This window comes from Electrona antarctica (genome assembly GCF_951216825.1).
Source record: "Electrona antarctica genome assembly, contig: scaffold_205, whole genome shotgun sequence".
Taxonomy (NCBI): domain Eukaryota; kingdom Metazoa; phylum Chordata; class Actinopteri; order Myctophiformes; family Myctophidae; genus Electrona; species Electrona antarctica.
The window spans coordinates 152,501-175,564 of NW_027638570.1; the positions used below are offsets into that span (position 1 = coordinate 152,501).

A 23,064-nucleotide genomic window follows, 5' to 3' on the forward strand; every position below is an offset into this window, starting at 1 on the left:
TACCACCACAGTCTGATACTGTTGTACTGACCAGTCTGATACTGTTGTACTGACCGGTACAACCACAGTCTGATACTGTTGTACTGACCAGTACAGTCTGATACTGTTGTACAATTTTACAATTTAGGCATTTACAGACGCTCTTAATCCAGAGCGATTTACATTAAGCAAGAACATAAAAGCATGGGAATACATCACATAAACAAGCATTTATCATGAAACATGCTAAGAACGTAACAGTGGAATATCTATGGGATCTGCGTTCATGATTTGAGGCTTTTTGTTCAAAACGGGCCAATCCTGCTTTGAAAGCCAATGTTAGCCAATTAGGATGGAATATGAAATATGGGACAGATCCGTCTTGAACACATGACTATAGAGATAGTGTGTAACGATTTGCTGGATTTTTGGACAGAATCTGGAGGAGTAATAGCAAAAAATGTTTTTCAAAAGTCGGCTTCCTGGTGGCGCTATAACAGGCCGTTCTGGAAAATGATTAGCTGTACACAGGCGGACGGACGGACGGACACACTCACACGCACACACACGGACGGAGTGCAAAACATACTCTCTCTCCATGCCTTCGGCCTCATGGTGGAGACAATGAGACCTTAGAGGCAGATAGAATTAGCCCTAACCCAAAGGACAGGGGATCCTAGGCTCAGAACCACCATGGGTAATGAGACCTTAGACTCTGGTAGACTGAAAATGGCAGAATCGATAAATACATCTACGAGAGTCTAAATCTTAGGCTAGGCTGAGACCAGGTTTCGTAGCAAAAAATCTAGTTCACAGCGCAGTCGGCGTTGTGAACTTGTAGGTTGGGGGGTCCTAAAAGTGGGGTCGCAACGTGTCGCAATGCGTTGTGAGCTTGTAGATCTGCCATTTTCAAAACATCTTGAATAGAGGGTAGCGTATGCGCTATATATGATGACATCATCATCATACCTGGAAGTTATGCGGGAATGCTACTGAGGCAAAAAACTACTTTCTGGCCTTGACAGTCCATACATCCAATCAGAAAATTCCTATCTGATTGACAGTCCATACATCCAATCAGAAAAGTCCTAGAAGACTGGATGTTAAAATGTAGATCATCTCAATAGAAGACTGGATGTTAAAATGTAGATCATCTCAATAGAAGACTGGATGTTAAAATGTAGATCATCTCAATAGAAGACTGGATGTTAAAATGTAGATCATCTCAATAGAAGACTGGATGTTAAAATGTAGATCATCTGAATAGAAGACTGGATGTTAAAATGTAGATCATCTCAATAGAAGACTGGATGTTAAAATGTAGATCATCTCAATAGAAGACTGGATGTTAAAATGTAGATCCTCTCAATAGAAGACTGGATGTTAAAATGTAGATCCTCTCAATAGAAGACTGGATGTTAAAATGTAGATCATCTCAATAGAAGACTGGATGTTAAAATGTAGATCATCTCAATAGAAGACTGGATGTTAAAATGTAGATCATCTCAATAGAAGACTGGATGTTAAAATGTAGATCATCTCAATAGAAGACTGGATGTTAAAATGTAGATCATCTCAATAGAAGACTGGATGTTAAAATGTAGATCATCTCAATAGAAGACTGGATGTTAAAATGTAGATCATCTCAATAGAAGACTGGATGTTAAAATGTAGATCATCTCAATAGAAGACTGGATGTTAAAATGTAGATCATCTCAATAGAAGACTGGATGTTAAAATGTAGATCATCTCAATAGAAGACTGGATGTTAAGCAGTAAATGAGGACACGGTCCTTAAACATATAAACATAATTAACATAATTATGCATTCATGTGGTTTATTTATCTCTGCTGAATGAAAACAGTTAGGATTTAGAAAATATTTGTAGAATCTGCTCTCAGGTCTTAATGACATAAACATAATTAACATATGCATTCATGAGCTTATCTAACCCATTCTGGGCGGGAACCCCTTTTGGTGTTAGCATTATGTTATGCTTTAGCTATTGAAAAATAGCAGATCTACAAGCTCATAGCGCGCCACCGAGTGGCGCGCTACGAGCTTGTAGGTCTGCTATTTTTGAAAAATCAAAGAACGACTGACATAGAAACATGGCTTTTTCAGAAAACTGTCAGGATGTAGAAGACATTTTTAGAATCTGATCTCAGGTCAAAATGGGCTAATTTAGCAGCTCTCCCAGAATGCACTGCATTCCACGTGCATTTCCATTAGCGACAGGGCAGGGGTTTCCAATCGGCGGTCCAGGGACCACCAGGGGTCCTTGGGGGGTTCCAGGTGGTCCCCAGCTAAATGATGGAGCTATTTTTTAAGTCAAAATAATAATGAATTTGTCAGTAATTTCTTTGTATATTTCAGGTATTTATCAACATAAATGTATTCTTTACACATAATGTTCCAAAGTTCAATGCCAAAAAACACAATTAAACCACATTAATTAAACCACATTAAGCAATTCACTTAATTGACAATCAATGGTCAACTTCAACGCGTCGCATAGCGACACGTTGTGAGCTTGTAGATCGGCTATTTATGGATAAATGTGAAAAGTAAATAAAATAACACAACACAAATCTTCTCGAACGAGAGTTCTTTCCTGACACAAAACCTTTCAGACAGACAGGGGGTCCCGTCCTGTCCTGGTGGGGTCCTCGAGTCCCTCATCCTATCTGTGACCCTCCATGAAGGCTGTATTATAAATGTTGAGGACCACTCTGTGACCCTCCATGAAGGCTGTATTATAAATGTTGAGGACCACTCTGTGACCCTCCATGAAGGCTGTATTATAAATGTTGAGGACCACTCTGTGACCCTCCATGAAGGCTGTATTATAAATGTTGCGGACCACTCTGTGACCCTCCATGAAGGCTGTATTATAAATGTTGAGGACCACTCTGTGACCCTCCATGAAGGCTGTATTATAAATGTTGAGGACCACTCTGTGACCCTCCATGAAGGCTGTATTATAAATGTTGAGGACCACTCTGTGACCCTCCATGAAGGCTGTATTATAAATGTTGAGGACCACTCTGTGACCCTCCATGAAGGCTGTATTATAAATGTTGAGGACCACTCTGTGACCCTCCATGGAGGCTGTATTATAAATGTTGAGGACCACTCTGTGACCCTCCATGGGGGCTGTATTATAAATGTTGAGGACCACTCTATGACCCTCCATGAAGGCTGTATTATAAATGTTGAGGACCACTCTATGACCCTCCATGAAGGCTGTATTATAAATGTTGAGGACCACTCTATGACCCTCCATGAAGGCTGTATTATAAATGTTGAGGACCACTCTGTGACCCTCCATGAAGGCTGTATTATAAATGTTGAGGACCACTCTGTGACCCTCCATGAAAGCTGTATTATAAATGTTGAGGACCACTCTGTGACCCTCCATGAAGGCTGTATTATAAATGTTGAGGACCACTCTGTGACCCTCCATGAAGGCTGTATTATAAATGTTGAGGACCACTCTGTGACCCTCCATGAAGGCTGTATTATAAATGTTGAGGACCACTCTGTGACCCTCCATGAAGGCTGTATTATAAATGTTGAGGACCACTCTATGACCCTCCATGAAGGCTGTATTATAAATGTTGAGGACCACTCTGTGACCCTCCATGAAGGCTGTATTATAAATGTTGAGGACCACTCTGTGACCCTCCATGAAGGCTGTATTATAAATGTTGAGGACCACTCTGTGACCCTCCATGAAGGCTGTATTATAAATGTTGAGGACCACTCTGTGACCCTCCATGAAGGCTGTATTATAAATGTTGAGGACCACTCTGTGACCCTCCATGGAGGCTGTATTATAAATGTTGAGGACCACTCTGTGACCCTCCATGAAGGCTGTATTATAAATGTTGAGGACCACTCTGTGACCCTCCATGAAGGCTGTATTATAAATGTTGAGGACCACTCTATGACCCTCCATGCATGGAGGGTTGATTATGAAAGGTCTTTAGTTTGGATCTTCCACCCTCTGGAACACGGCCAAGAAGTTCTCGCCTCCGTTTCTCTGCACCTTCTTGCCCTCCTCTGTACAGCTCCCCAGACGAGCCACGATGACGTCATCACCCTGTTGAATTAACACATACACTGTAAACATGATGTCCTCAGCCTAGCAATAAACATACACTGTAAACATGATGTCCTCAGCCTAGCAATAAACATACACTGTAAACATGATGTCCTCAGCCTAGCAATAAACATACACTGTAAACATGATGTCCTCAGCCTAGCAATAAACATACACTGTAAACATGATGTCCTCAGCCTAGCAATAAACATACACTGTAAACATGATGTCCTCAGCCTAGCAATAAACATACACTGTAAACATGATGTCCTCAGCCTAGCAATAAACATACACTGTAAACATGATGTCCTCAGCCTAGCAATAAACATACACTGTAAACCTCCTCAGCTCCCCAGACGAGCCACGATGACATCATCAGCCTGTCAAAACAACCAACACCTGTATTAACACAACAACCAACACCTGTATTAACACAACAACCAACACCTGTATTAACACATACACTGCTATACATGATGTCCTCAGCCTGTTGAATTAATCGTTTCCATACATTTTAAAAAATAGCAGAAATAGCAGGTCTACAAGTTTACAGCACGTGATTTTGTAGTCAACTATTTCCGCTATGTTGTACAACTAAATCTTTGTGCCAGTGATTTAGTTTTAGATTCCAGTTATTTGACATATCTGACCTTTGCGACTATACGAAGCCTAAAGGGCCTTTCAAACGTGAAGCGATATAACGCCTATAGTTCATTTTCAGGGAGACCTGCGTTTTTGCTCTGGGGAGCAGTGGATCTCTGGGGAGCTCTAGGGAGCAGTGGAGCTCTGGGGAGCAGTGGAGCTCTGGGGAGCTCTGGGGAGCAGTGGAGCTCTGGGGAGCTCTGGGGAGCAGTGGAGTTCTGGGGAGCAGTGGAGCTCTGGGGAGCTCTGGGGAGCAGTAGTGGAGCTCTGGGGGGGAGCAGTGGTGCTCTGGGGAGCTCTGGGGAGCAGTGGAGCTCTGGGGAGCTCTGGGGAGCAGTGGAGCTCTGGTGAGCTCTGGGGAGCAGTGGAGCTCTGGGGAGCTCTGGGGAGCTCTGGGGAGCAGCAGTGGAGCTCTGGGGAGCTCTGGGGAGCAGCTCTGGGGAGCAGTGGAGCTCTGGGGAGCTCTGGGGAGCAGCAGTGGAGCTCTGGGGAGCAGCAGTGGAGCTCTGGGGAGCAGTGGAGCTCTGGGGAGCTCTGGGGAGCAGTGGAGCTCTGGGGAGCTCTGGGGAGCAGCAGTGGAGCTCTGGGGAGCAGTGGAGCTCTGGGGAGCAGCAGTGGAGCTCTGGGAGCAGTGGAGCTCTGGGGAGCAGTGGAGCTCTGGGGAGCAGCAGTGGAGCTCTGGGGAGCAGTGGAGCTCTGGGGAGCTCTGGGGAGCAGTGGAGCTCTGGGGAGCAGCAGTGGAGCTCTGGGGAGCAGTGGAGCTCTGGGGAGCAGCAGTGGAGCTCTGGGGAGCAGCAGTGGAGCTCTGGGGAGCAGTGGAGCTCTGGGGAGCAGCAGTGGAGCTCTGGGGAGCAGCAGTGGAGCTCTGGGGAGCTCTGGGGAGCAGCAGTGGAGCTCTGGGGAGCAGTGGAGCTCTGGGGAGCTCTGGGGAGCAGTGGAGCTCTGGGGAGCAGTGGAGCTCTGGGGAGCTCTGGGGAGCAGTGGAGCTATGGGGAGCTATGGGGAGCAGTGGAGCTCTGGGGAGCAGTGGAGCTCTGGGGAGCAGCAGTGGAGCTCTGGGGAGCAGTGGAGCTCTGGGGAGCTCTGGGGAGCAGTGGAGCTCTGGGGAGCAGCAGTGGAGCTCTGGGGAGCAGTGGAGCACCTCAATAAATCGTACCAGGTGTTCAATAGATAATAAATCGTACCAGGTGTTCTATAGATAATAAATCGTACCAGGTGTTCAGATAATAAATCGTACCAGGTGTTCTATAGATAAATCGTACCAGGTGTTCTATAGATAATACATCGTACCAGGTGTTCTATAGATAATAAATCGTACCAGGTGTTCTATAGATAATAAATCGTACCAGGTGTTCTATAGATAATAAATCGTACCAGGTGTTCTATAGATAATAAATCGTACCAGGTGTTCGTCAGGAACTCGCGTGAACAGAGGATGCTCCGTGAAGTGCTTCACGATCCAGATGTGCACTTCCTCTACATCTGTGTTGGTGTACACCAAGCCCTGCAACCAATCAGATACACACACCAATTAAACCCTGCAACCAATCAGATACACACACCAATTAGTCTAGACCAATCCCTGCAACCATAGATAATGATATAAGACCCTAGAAACCTCATTGGTCGCTGCAGTTCATTGGAGAGACCTGTAAAAAAAAAGGGGGAGGCGGAGGTGCGGAAGGCACGCTGCCTACTGGCCAATCACAGTGTGTCTTTTCCGGGACTTTCAGTTCAATCCAAGGGAGCTTTATTGGCATGAGGAAACAAACGTTTACGTTGCAAAGCAAGCACGAGTTAATTAGTCATTATATTACATAAATATCATCATTTGATTCATCAGTTAATTATTTATTTTTGAGGGGCTCTAGCCCCTCCTATATTCAGCTATTGGTGTAGATTTTCGTCTTACACAAACATTAAACTCCATTACATCATGATGATGTACGATGATAGGAGCGCCCCTCACTTCACACAGGTGTGATTTTATTACATATATATCATCATATTATCCCAGATAGATAACACTCCTGTGTCCTCATTTAACACAGCAATAAAAAAACCAACACATATTTCATCTTCAACTCAAGCCTGAGTAAAGTTGCTCGAAATAATGATCTGGGCAAGAGTTCCCTCCAAAAAAAAACTAGCCTAGCTCCGACACCGCGGCTAATCACCTCGTAGGACATGTCAGTTCTGTTTGCTCTGGAGTGCAGACAGATAGCCTTAGCAGAATATTAGGATATGTCAGTGCTGTTTGCTTTGGAGAGCAGACAGATAGCCTTAGCAGAATATAGATTTCTTGGAAGGTAACTATGGCACAGACTTCAACTTCACCGCGTGTTAAAGTTAACTCATTGCTGTTCACCTTTACACTTTCACAGGCCAGGGTGAGCAGTGGGGGGGGGGGGGGGGTTACAGGCCAGGGTGAGCAGTGGGGGGGGGGCTTACAGGCCAGGGTGAGCAGTGGGGGGGGGGGGGGGGTTACAGGCCAGGGTGAGCAGTGGGGGGGGGGCTTACAGGCCAGGGTGAGCACACACACACACACACACACACACACACACACACACACACACACACACACACACACACACACACACACACACACACACACACACACACACACACACACACACACACACACACACACACACACACACACACACACACACACACACACACACACACACACACACACACACACACACACACCACCGCCCCCCCCCGCTGGATATATTAATGCAATCATGGCGACCCCCTTGAGCGAGCGAGGTGAAACGCGAAGCAACGAGCAATGTGGGACTAACCTCGCGTCACCAGGCTTTCCACCTCGGAGGAAAAATGTGGGACAGTTTTGTTGCGATTGTCAACAGCTCTGGTAAGAATGTCGGTGCGCAAAAATGCACCAATATTAGCCTATGCAAGTTTGCAACCCTCCTCCTCCGCCGCTTTGTCTGGAGAGGCGGGGTGCACGTCGCTCATATATTGCAGAGAACACACTATGGGTCCGGATCTATATCGGATCGGCGCCGTTTTGGTCGGACCGGGTCCAAACAGTCAAATCCTTCTCGGCTCCGTTTCGGACCGGATCCAATCCAATTTTATGGACCCGTGCTGCCCTCTACACTGAACCCCCTAAAAATATCATGAATAATCTTGTAGATCTGCTATTTTAATATAGCAAAAATAGTAGAAGAGATTTAGTGTATATTGAAAAAGTACAGTGCAACTCAAGTCCGTTTCACTGAGTATAGAGGAGTCTAAGTGGTTAAACTGAAACATTGATAACTTCAAGTATTCTGAGTCACATCAAGTATGTAAGTACATTTTATTTATATTTTATAAATATATTAATTATTGCAATTTTTCAAAATTGCGACCTTTCTAGTTATTATTATATAATTATATTTTATTTATAAAGCACCTTTCGAAACAAAGTTACCAGGTGCTGAACTATTGACACAGTATAAACGATAGAAGCAAGTTAAAAACAAGGAACATATCACACAGTTGTGATAATACAGTAATGAAATGAGCAGAACAAAAACAAACAAGGCAGAACAGAAACATAGGGCTATAAAATGAATCAGGTAAAACAAAAGGTTCATGGGAGAAAGATCTACGGAATAAATGAGTCTTTAGGAGACTCTTAACCCATTTAGACCTGACTTCGAAATAATTTAAAAAAAGAGTCTTCTGAATGAATATATATTCAAAGATTTGTGCCGCATTTTAGCAGACCTACAAGCTCGTAGCGCGCCACTGGCGCGCTACGAGCTTGTAGATCTGCTATTTTTCAATAGCTAAAGTATAACATAATGCTTAGTTAAAACACCAAAAGCATGGATTAAAACCGTCAACTGACTCAGCATTTTTCAACGCCAGGGGCAGGGCATTCCATAGGGTGGGAGCTACCACAGCGAATGCCCGGTTACCCTGTTTTAAGCTTGGTATTTCTAGAAGGCCTTTGTTGGAGCACCTGAGAGGTCGAACACTGGTCTTAGGAGGCAGCAGGTCAACGATATACAGCCTGTATACACATACAGCCCATGTAGAGCTTTATAAGGAATTAAAAGGATTTTAAAATCAATCAAGGCACCCACTGACTCACCCCTACTCTCAGAGTGTGTAGGGTCTAGTGTGTAGGGCGTAGGGTCCAGGACTCACCCCTACTCTCAGAGTGTGTAGGGTCTAGTGTGTAGGGCGTAGGGTCCAGGACTCACCCCTACTCTCAGAGTGTGTAGGGTCTAGTGTGTAGGGCGTAGGGTCCAGGACTCACCCCTACTCTCAGAGTGTGTAGGGTCTAGTGTGTAGGGCGTAGGGTCCAGGACTCAACCCTACTCTCAGAGTGTGTAGGGTCTAGTGTGTAGGGCGTAGGGTCGAGGACTCACCCCTACTCTCAGAGTGTGTAGGGTCTAGTGTGTAGGACTCACCCCTACTCTCAGAGTGTGTAGGGTCTAGTGTGTAGGGCGTAGGGTCCAGGACTCACCCCTACTCTGTGTGTAGGGTATAGTGTGTAGGGCGTAGGGTCCAGGACTCACCCCTACTCTCAGAGTGTGTAGGGTCTAGTGTGTAGGGCGTAGGGTCCAGGACTCACCCCTACTCTCAGAGTGTGTAGGGTCTAGTGTGTAGGACTCACCCCTACTCTCAGAGTGTGTAGGGTCTAGTGTGTAGGGCGTAGGGTCCAGGACTCACCCCTACTCTGTGTGTAGGGTCTAGTGTGTAGGGCGTAGGGTCCAGGACTCACCCCTACTCTCAGAGTGTGTAGGGTCTAGTGTGTAGGGCGTAGGGTCCAGGACTCACCCCTACTCTCAGAGTGTGTAGGGTCTAGTGTGTAGGGCGTAGGGTCCAGGACTCACCCCTACTCTCAGAGTGTGTAGGGTCTAGTGTGTAGGGCGTAGGGTCCAGGACTCACCCCTACTCTCAGAGTGTGTAGGGTCTAGTGTGTAGGGCGTAGGGTCCAGGACTCAACCCTACTCTCAGAGTGTGTAGGGTCTAGTGTGTAGGGCGTAGGGTCCAGGACTCACCCCTACTCTCAGAGTGTGTAGGGTCTAGTGTGTAGGACTCACCCCTACTCTCAGAGTGTAGGCGTACTCTGCCAACAGCGTCGGACTGATGATCCTCCACTTGTGTTTGGTCTTCTTGAAGTGAGGGTCCGGGAAGAGGAAGAACATCTTACTGAGCTGAGAAGAGGAAGAGGGAAGAGGAAGAACATCTTACTGAGCTGAGAAGAGGAAGAACATCTTACTGAGCTGAGAAGAGGAAGAACATCTTACTGAGCTGAGAAGAGGAAGAGGGAAGAGGAAGAACATCTTACTGAGCTGAGAAGAGGAAGAGGGAAGAGGAAGAACATCTTACTGAGCTGAGAAGAGGAAGAGGGAAGAGGAAGAACATCTTACTGAGCTGAGAAGAGGAAGAGGAAGAACATCTTACTGAGCTGAGAAGAGGAAGAGGGAAGAGGAAGAACATCTTACTGAGCTGAGAAGAGGAAGAGGGAAGAGGAAGAACATCTTACTGAGCTGAGAAGAGGAAGAGGAAGAACATCTTACTGAGCTGAGAAGAGGAAGAGGGAAGAGGAAGAACATCTTACTGAGCTGAGAAGAGGAAGAACATCTTACTGAACTGAGAAGAGGAAGAGGGAAGAGGAAGAACATCTTACTGAGCTGAGAAGAGGAAGAACATCTTACTGAGCTGAGAAGAGGAAGAGGGAAGAGGAAGAACATCTTACTGAGCTGAGAAGAGGAAGAGGGAAGAGGAAGAACATCTTACTGAGCTGAGAAGAGGAAGAGGGAAGAGGAAGAACATCTTACTGAACTGAGAAGAGGAAGAGGGAAGAGGAAGAACATCTTACTGAACTGAGAAGAGGAAGAGGGAAGAGGAAGAACATCTTACTGAGCTGAGAAGAGGAAGAGGGAAGAGGAAGAACATCTTACTGAGCTGAGAAGAGGAAGAGGGAAGAGGAAGAACATCTTACTGAGCTGAGAAGAGGAAGAGGGAAGAGGAAGAACATCTTACTGAGCTGAGAAGAGGAAGAGGGAAGAGGAAGAACATCTTACTGAGCTGAGAAGAGGAAGAGGGAAGAGGAAGAACATCTTACTGAGCTGAGAAGAGGAAGAGGAAGAACATCTTACTGAGCTGAGAAGAGGAAGAGGAAGAACATCTTACTGAGCTGAGAAGAGGAAGAGGGAAGAGGAAGAACATCTTACTGAGCTGAGAAGAGGAAGAGGGAAGAGGAAGAACATCTTACTGAGCTGAGAAGAGGAAGAGGGAAGAGGAAGAACATCTTACTGAGCTGAGAAGAGGAAGAGGGAAGAGGAAGAACATCTTACTGAGCTGAGAAGAGGAAGAGGGAAGAGGAAGAACATCTTACTGAGCTGAGAAGAGGAAGAGGGAAGAGGAAGAACATCTTACTGAGCTGAGAAGAGGAAGAGGGAAGAGGAAGAACATCTTACTGAGCTGAGAAGAGGAAGAGGGAAGAGGAAGAACATCTTACTGAACTGAGAAGAGGAAGAGGAAGAGGAAGAACATCTTACTGAGCTGAGAAGAGGAAGAGGGAAGAGGAAGAACATCTTACTGAGCTGCAACGACAGTCGGACAAACACAACAAAATACTGTAGGTAAAAAAGATAAAAGGTGTGAAAACACAGTGAAGTTTCAACCTTGGTGAGTAAAAGAAAGCAATACAGATCTGTGTTTATTATATACAGATCTGTGTTTATTATATACAGATCTGTGTTTATTATATACAGATCTGTGTTTATTATATACAGATCTGTGTTTATTATATACAGATCTGTGTTTATTATATACAGATCTGTTCACTCCTTCTGTCAATAAACATGTGTGTTTATTAGTAGTGGTTTTCAACTCTTTTCACATCAAGGTCCATTATTTATTTATTCAGCATTTGAGCCACGGAACCACCATTTGATGACATTTAGCCTCTCAGACCCATCTGAGCCACGGACAACCATTTGATGACATTTAGCCTCTCAGACCCATCTGAGCCACGGAACCACCATCTGATGACATTTAGCCTCTCAGACCCATCTGAGCCACGGACCACCATCTGATGACATTTCGCCTCTCAGACCCATCTGAGCCACGGAACCACCATCTGATGACATTTAGCCTCTCAGACCCATCTGAGCCACGGACCACCATCTGATGACATTTAGCCTCTCAGACCCATCTGAGCCACGGACCACCATTTGATGACATTTAGCCTCTCAGACCCATCTGAGCCACGGAACCACCATCTGATGACATTTAGCCTCTCAGACCCATCTGAGCCACGGACCACCATCTGATGACATTTCGCCTCTCAGACCCATCTGAGCCACGGAACCACCATCTGATGACATTTAGCCTCTCAGACCCATCTGAGCCACGGACCACCATCTGATGACATTTAGCCTCTCAGACCCATCTGAGCCACGGACCACCATTTGATGACATTTAGCCTCTCAGACCCATCTGAGCCACGGACCACCATCTGATGACATTTAGCCTCTCAGACCCATCTGAGCCACGGACCACCATCTGATGACATTTAGCCTCTCAGACCCATCTGAGCCACGGACAACCATTTGATGACATTTAGCCTCTCAGACCCATCTGATCCACGGACCACCATCTGATGACATTTAGCCTCTCAGACCCATTTGAGCCACGGACCACCATTTGATGACATTTAGCCTCTCAGACCCATCTGAGCCACGGACCACCATTTGATGACATTTAGCCTCTCAGACCCATTTGAGCCACGGACAACCATTTGATGACATTTAGCCTCTCAGACCCATTTGAGCCACGGACCACCATTTGATGACATTTAGCCTCTCAGACCCATCTGAGCCACGGACCACCATCTGATGACATTTAGCCTCTCAGACCCATCTGAGCCACGGACCACCATCTGATGACATTTAGCCTCTCAGACCCATTTGAGCCACGGACCACCATTTGATGACATTTAGCCTCTCAGACCCATCTGAGCCACGGACAACCATTTGATGACATTTAGCCTCTCAGACCCATCTGAGCCACGGACCACCATTTGATGACATTTAGCCTCTCAGACCCATTTGAGCCACGGACCACCATTTGATGACATTTAGCCTCTCAGACCCATTTGAGCCACGGACCACCATTTGATGACATTTAGCCTCTCAGACCCAAAACTAAATAATATTTAATTGTTGTTGGATAATATTTTGTCCACAATTCCATACTGTATTGATGTTGGTACCATTAGGAGAGATAACAGGCAAACATTGATCAAAATAACAATTCTTCTACATTCTCTAATTGTGTAGACTTCTGGTAAATTAAGTAATGCAGATGAACAATAATTTAACTCATTTGATTTCATTTTACGCTCTCAAGAGTTAAATATCTATAAGGCTCCATTTAGCTGCGGGGACCACTTGGAACCCCCTGGAGGACCACTGGTGGTCCCCGGACCACTGGTTGAGAACCACTGAAATAGGTCAAAAAGGATTTCAACGTTATCTGAACTTCTGGTGAAGAACAAAACAAAACAAACTGTTCACTCCTCCTGTCAATACTTCAGTCGATACACGTGTAGCCTGTTTGTTATATAAGGGTTAGTTAATGTTAATTAATGTTTATGTTAAATGTTAGTTATATAAGGGAACAATCTTCTTTGTCCAGCATAGATACAAAAATACAAAAATACATTACAGAGGAAGACACAACATTACACAATTGCACACATGGTTTGTACCAGCATCAACTAAGATGTTGAACGAGGCTCTGAAACAGCGGTAACTGTGTGAGGTTAGATTATCCACATCATGTGTGCAATTGTGTAATGTTGTGTCTTCCTCTGTAATGTATTTTTGTTTGTCATTGATGTTTTATGTGTGGCTGTAGCTGGGGTGAAAGCCCAAGACAAATTTCCCTTGTGGACAATAAAGTTTACCTTGACCTTGACCTTGACCTTGCATTTCATCAGTTGGTGGACACAGTACTCAATGAATCCAGTTGGTGGACACAGTACTCAATTAATCCAGTTGGTGGACACAGTACTCAATGAATCCAGTTGGTGGACACAGTACTCAATGAATCCAGTTGGTGGCCACAGTACTCAATGAATCCAGTTGGTGGACACAGTACTCAATGAATCCAGTTGGTGGACACAGTACTCAATGAATCCAGTTGGTGGACACAGTACTCAATGAATCCAGTTGGTGGACACAGTACTCAATGAATCCAGTTGGTGGACACAGTACTGATTGAATCCAGTTGGTGGACACAGTACTCAATGAATCCAGTTGGTGGACACAGTACTCATTGAATCCAGTTGGTGGACACAGTACTCAATGAATCCAGTTGGTGGACACAGTACTCAATGAATCCAGTTGGTGGACACAGTACTCAATGAATCCAGTTGGTGGACACAGTACTCATTGAATCCAGTTGGTGGCCACAGTACTCAATTAATCCAGTTGGTGGCCACAGTACTCAATGAATCCAGTTGGTGGACACAGTACTCAATGAATCCAGTTGGTGGCCACAGTACTCAATGAATCCAGTTGGTGGACACAGTACTCAATGAATCCAGTTGGTGGACACAGTACTCAATGAATCCAGTTGGTGGACACAGTACTCAATGAATCCAGTTGGTGGACACAGTACTCAATGAATCCAGTTGGTGGACACAGTACTCATTGAATCCCAGTACTTTGAGTGAACGTATAGATACTTCTGGTCAAATAGCAGCTCAGAGGGTTAGGGTTAGGGTTAACCCTTGACTGACTGAGAACAATACTTTCTACTTGACTAGGCCCTACTTGCTTTAACCCATTTAGGCCTGACGTCGAAAATTTAAAAAAAAAAGTCTTCTAAATTCTGACAGTTTTCTGAAATACCTCATGTTTCTGTATCAGTGGTGCTCAATATTTCAGTGAAGGACTCCATAAATGATATGTAATATATAATTTATATATATAATGTAATATATGTAATTGGTCACCGACCCCTATCTGAAAATATTCAGGAACCCCTAGCAAAGATTTGAGTTAAAAATGTTGGCTCTGAAAGATATTCAAAAATAGCAGATCTACAAGCTCGTAGCGCGCCACACGTGGTATATCTGCTATTTCTCAACAGCTAAAGCATAACATATATTCCAGGAACCCCTCAGAAGCAAAGATTTGAGTTAAAAATGTTGGCTCTGAAAGATATTCAAAAATAGCAGACCTACAAGCTCATAGCGCGCCACTCGGTGGCACGCTATGAGCTTGTAGATCTGCTATTTCTCAACAGCTAAAGCATAACATGACACCAAAAGGGGTTCCCGTCCAGAATGGGTTCAAATAAATAATCAAAGGTCTACCAGATACAACCAGCCCAGTTGTATTATCATCGTTGATGTTTGGCAGAAAGCCACTAGCTCCATTTCATCAGTCCTGAGCAGCTCTCACTATATTCACTAGTTAGTTGTTAAGCAGTCTGGATCGTAAAAGTGGCATTTCCCTCCATATATTTTTCCCCTCCCCAAAAGTTCCCCCTGTGGTGTTGCTGTCCACAGGGAACGTCGTCTCCTATCTGATTGACAGCCCATACATCCAATCAGAAAAGTCCTATCTGATTGACAGCCCATACATCCACACAGAAAAGTCCTATCTGACCGACAGCCCTATAGAGCGTCGCAGTCCCGCCCCCTACCATGGACCAGGAAATGAATCCCAATGCATTTTTCCCATAGACATTTCCAAAAGTATTTATTTAAAGACGGTTACGACTCACGACTCGAAAAGGCTTTGTCCGCGGCGTAAACGTCTTTAAATAAATACTTAATGCTCTGAAATGTCTATGAGGAAAATGAACGGAGAATCATTTCCTGGTCCATGGTAGGGGGCGGGACTGCAACGCTCTATAAGAGACACACGGGGACTACAAATTTCACGCCCCCAAATGAGACAGCGGCCCCACTTCTGGTCCGTTTCAACTGTGTACTGCAGCTGCCAATGCAATCCCTATGAGAGGCATCATGAAATACCCTAATTTCACTGGTTCATTACTGAGGCTGTAGCGATTTTATTTGTGTTCTAATAAAGTGTCCCATATGTTTGATTTGTCCTTTTCAATGTCACATACCTGCCATCTCAATATACATCCTACAATGTACTATAATATACTCCATCAGTTTGTGAAAAGTGCTAGCATTGTAAATCTCAAGTCAAAGTGGTCGCACGGTATATACGTCACGGTTGCATCCCTTGAGGTTTTCAATACCCAGATATATTTGTTGTATTTCGTTTTATATGCTATGTATTTGTTGAAAATGATCTAAACAGCTTCTTGCAAGACTATTATTAATACTCATCTGGAGAATTCACTAGGTAGTTGAAAATGTCAGGATGTCACTCCTCCATTTAGCTGGGTTATTTTCCCATGCAACTATTCAGCAAAGTTAATTATACAACAAGTTGAAAGCGGTAAAACACACCGTCGGAGCTCTGTGGTAGGTAGAACATATATAGTAAGCCCGTGACATGTTCAAAATATAGACATGAATAACAAAGTCAGTGGGGATCGGGAATCCGGGATGTATATTGAGAATTCAACTTTTCCAAGTCGGCGCTCGTAGCCTCGTAAAGGCAGTGACGTCCCTTAAAAGCGACAGGTTCTCTGTCTGCCGTCTCCCCTCTGCTCCGTTAACATTATGGGTAACTCATTCAAGTGGTAAATTAAATGTGAAATACATCCTCTATTGAGAAAACAACAATATATGTTGACAAAGACACTTCATACATTTGGAAACATATTTGTATTCAAATCAATATAGTCTTCAGTTAATTTCATATTACTTTAAAAGTAGGCTAACTACAGTTGAATTTCAATGGACTTCTATGGGCTGGCCTGCAGTATCCGTGCCAACGGACCAGAAGTGGGGACGCTGTCTCATTTGGGGGCGTGAAATTTGTAGTCCCTCTATACATCCAATCAGAAAAGTCCTCTCTGACTGACAGCCCATACATCCAGTTAGAAAACTCATATCTGATTGCATTAAACAACATTAAACTCACTTTGCCACTCGGTTTGAGATTCACTTAATGCATGCGCATACCCTCTATTCAAAAATAGCAGATCTACAAGCTCATCATAGTGTGCTATGGGATTGTAGATCTGATGTTTTTGAAGAAAACAAAATGAGAACTTGTGCAAATCTTTAAATACATAAATATCTTTTAAAAGTGAACATTATTTGCGCCGCCCTCGTTGAAAACAATGTATTTCCAACTCCAGCTTGTCTCAGTTCAGGCTGCATGGAGCGCTCGGTTTCTGCCCCCTCAGATGTGGTAACTCTTCTATTAGATGGCTCTGGGTTTCTGCCCCCTCAATTTCCTAACTCTTCTATTAGATGGCTCTGGGTTTCTGCCCCCTCAATTTCCTAACTCTTCTATTAGATGGCTCTGGGTTTCTGCCCCCTCAAATGTGGTAACTGTTCTATTAGATGGCTCTGGGTTTCTGCCCCCACAAATGTGTTAACTGTTCTATTAGATGGCTCTGGGTTTCTGCCCCCTCAAATGTGGTAACTGTTCTATTAGATGGCTCTGGTTTGCACTGCAGAACTTAAGGCTGTTATTTATGTTTGGCCGTAATTTGGTTAAAGTAATTATGATCAACGTTTGCCTCGTTTAACCCTGCTGCTACTGTAAGCTGTGGACCTAAAGCCGGCCGTTTGAACCAGTCAAACACATCTCAGGCTAATTGGATAAAAGGATGGATAAAATACTGCAGCGCATGCTTCTATATAAAGGACGGATAAATAGTGTTTCTATGAACCGTCAGCTGATGTTGTGTCTGGCGCGCGTTCACTAACCTCCATTGTTTCACAAACCCGTGGCTATTTCCAGGCGGCTCGTCTTAACTCAGAATTAATTAAAAGCCAGGAGTCAGCCGAGGATAGAAAAGGGGCTTATTTCATTTATAACACTTTCTGGGGGCATTTCAACGTGTTTAAACAGCTGACAGCCCCTTTAATTTCAAGGACCCCCAGTTCGACATGCAATAGGCTACGGACCCCCATTTAATGGCATTTCTATCTGTGGGACCCCCGATTTATATTGTAAAAATCGATGTCAATTCAACTCTGAGTGTACAAAAAGGACACTCTCAGGGTTACAGACCCCACTATCATTCAGCTGGGGAGTGGGGACCCCCTGGAACTCCCTCAAGGACCCCTGGGGGTCCCTGGACCCCACTGTTCTAGGACAGTCAGATAATAAGTGCTGATAAACGCCAGACAGTCACATACAGTACATGCGAGAGACTTGCTGTGTCATCAGAAATGAAGCCCGGTCGGTCACGCTCCATAAACCAAGAACATATTGAGCCATGAACTGGTCTTTCATTTATTTTCATAACAACACGCCATAAACTTGGCCTTTCATTCCAGTCGTAACGTTTTCAACTTTAAAAGCCGACAGCGAGCCTTTGATTTAAAACCAGGTTCTCCTATACATCAATTTAACATCGTTAAACCCCCGACATACCGTAAGCTCCACTACATCATTCTGGGCGGGAACCCAGAAAGGTACGTTCCACACGGAGCACAGTGGAGCTCCAGGCTTTATTATTGTATTATTACTGGGGACTTATCCAGTACCAGGTATCGATAAGCTTTGGACTTATCCAGTACCAGGTATCGATAAGCTTTGGACTTATCCAGTACCAGGTATCGATAAGCTTTGGGTTTATCCAGTACCCGGTATCGATAAGCTTTGGCCTTATCCAGTACCCGGTATCGATAAGCTTTGGGCTTATCCAGTACCAGGTATCGATAAGCTTTGGGCTTATCCAGTACCAGGTATCGATAAGCTTTGGGCTTATCCAGTACCCGGTATCGATAAGCTTTGGGCTTATCCAGTACCCGGTATCGATAAGCTTTGGGCTTATCCAGTACCCGGTAGCGATAAGCTTTGGGCTTATCCAGTACCCGGTAGCGATAAGCTTTGGGCTTATCCAGTACCCGGTAGCGATAAGCTTTGGGCTTATCCAGTACCCGGTAGCGATAAGCTTTGGACTTATCCAGTACCAGGTAGCGATAAGCTTTGGGCTTATCCAGTACCCGGTATCGATAAGCTTTGGGCTTATCCAGTACCCGGTATCGATAAGCTTTGGGCTTATCCAGTACCCGGTATCGATAAGCTTTGGGCTTATCCAGTACCCGGTATTGATAAGCTTTGGACTTATCCAGTACCCGGTATCGATAAGCTTTGGGCTCGATAAGCTTTGGGCTTATCCAGTACCCGGTATCGATAAGCGTTGGGCTTATCCAGTACCCGGTATCGATAAGCTTTAGGCTTATCCAGTACCAGGTATCGATAAGCTTTGGACTTATCCAGTACCCGGTATCGATAAGCTTTGGGCTTATCCAGTACCCGGTATCGATAAGCTTTGGACTTATCCAGTACCCGGTATCGATAAGCTTTGGGTTTATCCAGTACCCGGTATCGATAAGCTTTGGCCTTATCCAGTACCCGGTATCGATAAGCTTTGGGCTTATCCAGTACCCGGTATCGATAAGCTTTGGGCTTATCCAGTACCCGGTATCGATAAGCTTTGGGCTTATCGAGTACCCGGTATCGATAAGCTTTGGGCTTATCCAGTACCCGGTATCGATAAGCTTTGGGCTTATCGAGTACCAGGTATCGATAAGCTTTAGGCTTATCGAGTACCCGGTATCGATAAGCTTTGGGCTTATCGAGTACCAGGTATCGATAAGCTTTGGGCTTATCGAGTACCCGGTATCGATAAGCTTTGGGCTTATCCAGTACCAGGTATCGATAAGCTTTGGGCTTATCCAGTACCCGGTATCGATAAGCTTTGGACTTATCCAGTACCCGGTATCGATAAGCTTTGGGCTTATCGAGTACCAGGTATCGATAAGCTTTGGGCTTATCCAGTACCAGGACTAAAATGTTAGGAAGGGACTAGTGGACAAGAGATCCAGTATACAGTAAGTAAAAGACACAAGTCATTTTACACTTGGTTGCTGAAAATAGCAGATCTACACGTTGTATAAAATAGCAGTTCTACAAGACTCATTCCTGACGAAGACCCACAAGGGTCGAAACATTGTTGCATCTAATTTATTAAAAATCACAAAAAAATCACTTTCATGACGACGCCAGGCCCAGGAAATAGTTCCCAATGCATTTTCCCCATAAACATTTCAAAAAGTATTTATTTAAAGACCTTTTAAGCGTCATACGAAGCCAACTCGAGTCGTGACAAATCATGAAAACAAACACAATATTTTGGACCAAACAAATAATTACAAATAAACAAATAATTACAAATTAGAAAAACAAAACAAAAAGTGTTGTAACCTGCCGTCTTCTTCTTCTTTCTAATCATTTATTCGGCCCAAAACATTGTGTTTATTGTCATGATTTGTCACGACTCGAGTTGGCTTCGTACGAGGCTTAAAAGGTCTTTAAATAAATACTTTTTGAAATGTTTATGGGGAAAATGAACGGGGAATTCTTTTCTGGGTCTCTCGAGGGGGCGGGACTGCAACGCTCTATACCTTAACCATTAGTGAAAAAGTTGGGCAGGTATTGACTATATAGAAGTGTCTATTTGTACGTCTCTAAATGTTTTGATGAATTGAACATTGTGGACCCTATTGGAAACAAGTGTAATGCTTAATTGGGTCGTCCACTCACAGTTAACAGCCTTTGTATTGAGTTTGTGCTTGAAATGTACTGTAATTCTGCAAACTGTTAATACATTTTCAATCAATCAATTTCATGGTATTTCATACCTGTCCCTTAGTGAAGAAGTTGGGCAGGTATTTCATGGTATTTCATACCTGTCCCTTAGTGAAGAAGTTGGGCAGGTATTTCATGGCGTTGCTGCGCAGACAGGCGATGTTCTGGTAGCCTCCCGGCGTGGCGTCCCTCAGGGATCGGATTCGGTCCTGGACATAATCTGACACCTTCACTCTGATCTCCAGGCCCAGCATCAGCAGGTCTGGGAACAGTGGAGACAGCTCCACTGTGTGGCCACCGAAGGAAGTGCATACAGCACAGAGAGTAGATACAGTACACACAGAGAGAGAGAGAGAGAGAGAGAGAGAGAAATAGAGAGAGAGAGAAATAGAGAGAGAAATAGAGAGAGAGAGAGTGAGAGAGAGAGAGAATTACAATATAGTAGATACAGTAAACAATAAAAAATAAAAATCACACCTACATCATCGCGATATCATAACATTACATCACATGCCGATTTGCTCAGTGACAAAACAAACATTAAACTATGTTCAGTGTTAATGGAAGACAAACATTAAACTATGTTCAGTGTTAATGGAAGACAAACATTAAACTATGTTCAGTGTTAATGGAAGACAAACATTAAACTATGTTCAGTGTTAATGGAAAGACAAACATTAAACTATGTTCAGTGTTAATGGAAAGACAAACATTAAACTATGTTCAGTGTTAATGGAAGACAAACATTAAACTATGTTCAGTGTTAATGGAAAGACAAATATTAAACTATGTTTAATGGAAAGACAAACATTAAACTATGTTCAGTGTTAATGGAAAGACAAACATTAAACTATGTTCAGTGTTAATGGAAAGACAAATATTAAACTATGTTTAATGGAAAGACAAACATTAAACCTCTATATACCGTAGGAGGCCCTCAAAAAATACAATACAAGTTTACAATGTAGGCATTTACCTTAAAGGCCTCTAGTCTGTATGGACATACTGTGTCATTTACCTTAAAGGCCTCTAGTCTGTATGACATACTGTCTGTTTATATACCCTGGATATCAACATGGAAATGTCTGTCTGTACCTAGAAGACCTCATATATATACCCTGTATTTCAACATGGAAATGGTTCTGCTCGTGAGGATTTGTCTGTACCTAAAATACCTCCGTATTGGACATATATACCCTGTATATATTTATATATGTAGGACATTATATACCCTGTATATATTTATATATGTAGGACATTATATACCCTGTATATATTTATATATGAGGACTCGTCTGTACCTAGAAGGCCTCCGTATCCACATCCGATGTCTGCAAACTCCACCTGAGCTGTCGGAGCTGTTCCTGGATGTCTGTAGAGCTCTGGGTAGAGAGGAGACCAGTCCATGGTGTCTGGACTCACTGGGCTGAAAATATATATATAAATATATATAGAGACCAGTCCATGGTGTCTGGACTCACTGGGCTGAAAATATATATATAAATATATATAGAGACCAGTCCATGGTGTCTGGACTCACTGGGCTGAAAATATATATATAAATATATATAGAGACCAGTCCATGGTGTCTGGACTCACTGGGCTGAAAATATATATATATATAAATATATATAAATATATAGAGGAGACCAGTCCAATGTGTCTGGACTCACTGGGCTGAAAATATATATATAAATATATATTTAGCCTTAGAGCTATGGATCCGAACTGGACCAGAGCTTTAGAGCTATGGACCAGAGCTTTAGAGCTATGGACCAGAGCTGATGCCTCTGACGTATGCAGTTCTTTATTTATTGAGTTTATTCCTCCGTCAGTATTTCACTTCAACTTATTTCTGGTATAATAATAAAAATCACACCTGTGTGAACTGAGTGGTGTAAGGTTTTATATAGCATGATCAGCTCTGATCTGACGTAATGAAATCACACCCGGATGTGATTTCACAACTGGCTTTTTTTGTGCAGAGAAAATGACCACGGTTGCTACGGTCATCCAGTTCACCCAGGTGTGATTTAATTACGTCAGAAATTATTTTGAACATAGCAACCATGCTCATTTTTTTCTGCACACAAAAGCCAGTTGTAGGAGTGGTTTACACCACTCAATAATAATAATAATAATAATAACAACAACTCACTATTCAAACGTATGGTCAGCCATGGGGTTAGAATGGGCTCTCTGTCTGTAGAATCGTTTCTGAGGCATCGACGCCATCTTGTATTAAATGTAGGATCAGTATTAATTATTATGATTATTAGTGTTTAAATGATCAGTTGTAAAAGTTCCACTTCTAACCACGTTGTTTATAAACGGGGTCGCATGCATATGACGTCAACAAGAAGTCTTCTTCTTTTGGTTTTACGGTCAACCAGTTTTTGGTGCATTAGCGCCACCTTGTGACCCAAGTCTTGGATCAACCGAAAATCTATCTCTCCCAGCATACACACACGCACACACGCACGCGCGCCGCACACACACACACACACACACACACACACACACACACACACACACACACAGTCACACACACACACACACACACACGGCCACACAGCCAACTCAAG

The 23,064-nt window shown here is 43.8% G+C and overlaps 2 protein-coding genes across 3 annotated transcripts in view; both read right to left on the reverse strand.

Annotated features, from left to right (window-relative positions):
* suox (sulfite oxidase) overlaps nt 1-7,569 on the reverse strand; it is a 147,008-nt gene extending 139,439 nt beyond the window's left edge. The window contains exon 1 of the mRNA XM_079530828.1: nt 7,535-7,569. The gene's annotated coding sequence lies outside the window, so the exon portion shown is untranslated. The remainder of the gene's footprint in view (nt 1-7,534) is intronic.
* mettl1 (methyltransferase 1, tRNA methylguanosine) lies at nt 3,740-22,819 on the reverse strand. Of its 2 annotated transcripts, XM_079530831.1 has the most exons (7): nt 22,638-22,819; nt 21,781-21,905; nt 20,581-20,765; nt 9,797-9,910; nt 6,130-6,231; nt 4,417-4,465; nt 4,013-4,085 (listed from the first exon to the last, which is right to left on the reverse strand). In XM_079530831.1, exons 1-6 carry the CDS (start codon nt 22,712-22,714, stop codon nt 4,430-4,432), a joined length of 639 nt encoding a protein of 212 aa, XP_079386957.1. In that variant the 5' UTR covers nt 22,715-22,819; the 3' UTR covers nt 4,013-4,085; nt 4,417-4,429. The 2 variants fall into 2 exon arrangements, with proteins under 2 accessions (XP_079386956.1, XP_079386957.1); XM_079530830.1 differs by lacking the exon at nt 4,417-4,465 and having other exon boundaries at nt 3,740-4,085.
* Between the last annotated feature and the right edge of the window lie 245 nt (nt 22,820-23,064).

Excerpts from the sequence above, each read along its gene's own strand:
- mettl1 (XM_079530830.1), bottom strand. The coding sequence starts at position 22,714 with ATGGCGTCGATGCCTCAGAAACGATTCTACAGACAGAGAGCCCATTCT. Across the intron at positions 20,766-21,780 it reads TGGATACGGAGGCCTTCTAG|TGGAGCTGTCTCCACTGTTC; the intron begins GTACAGACGAGT and ends GTGGCCACACAG. Across the intron at positions 9,911-20,580 it reads ACTTCTTCACTAAGGGACAG|CTCAGTAAGATGTTCTTCCT; the intron begins GTATGAAATACC and ends TCCTCTTCTCAG.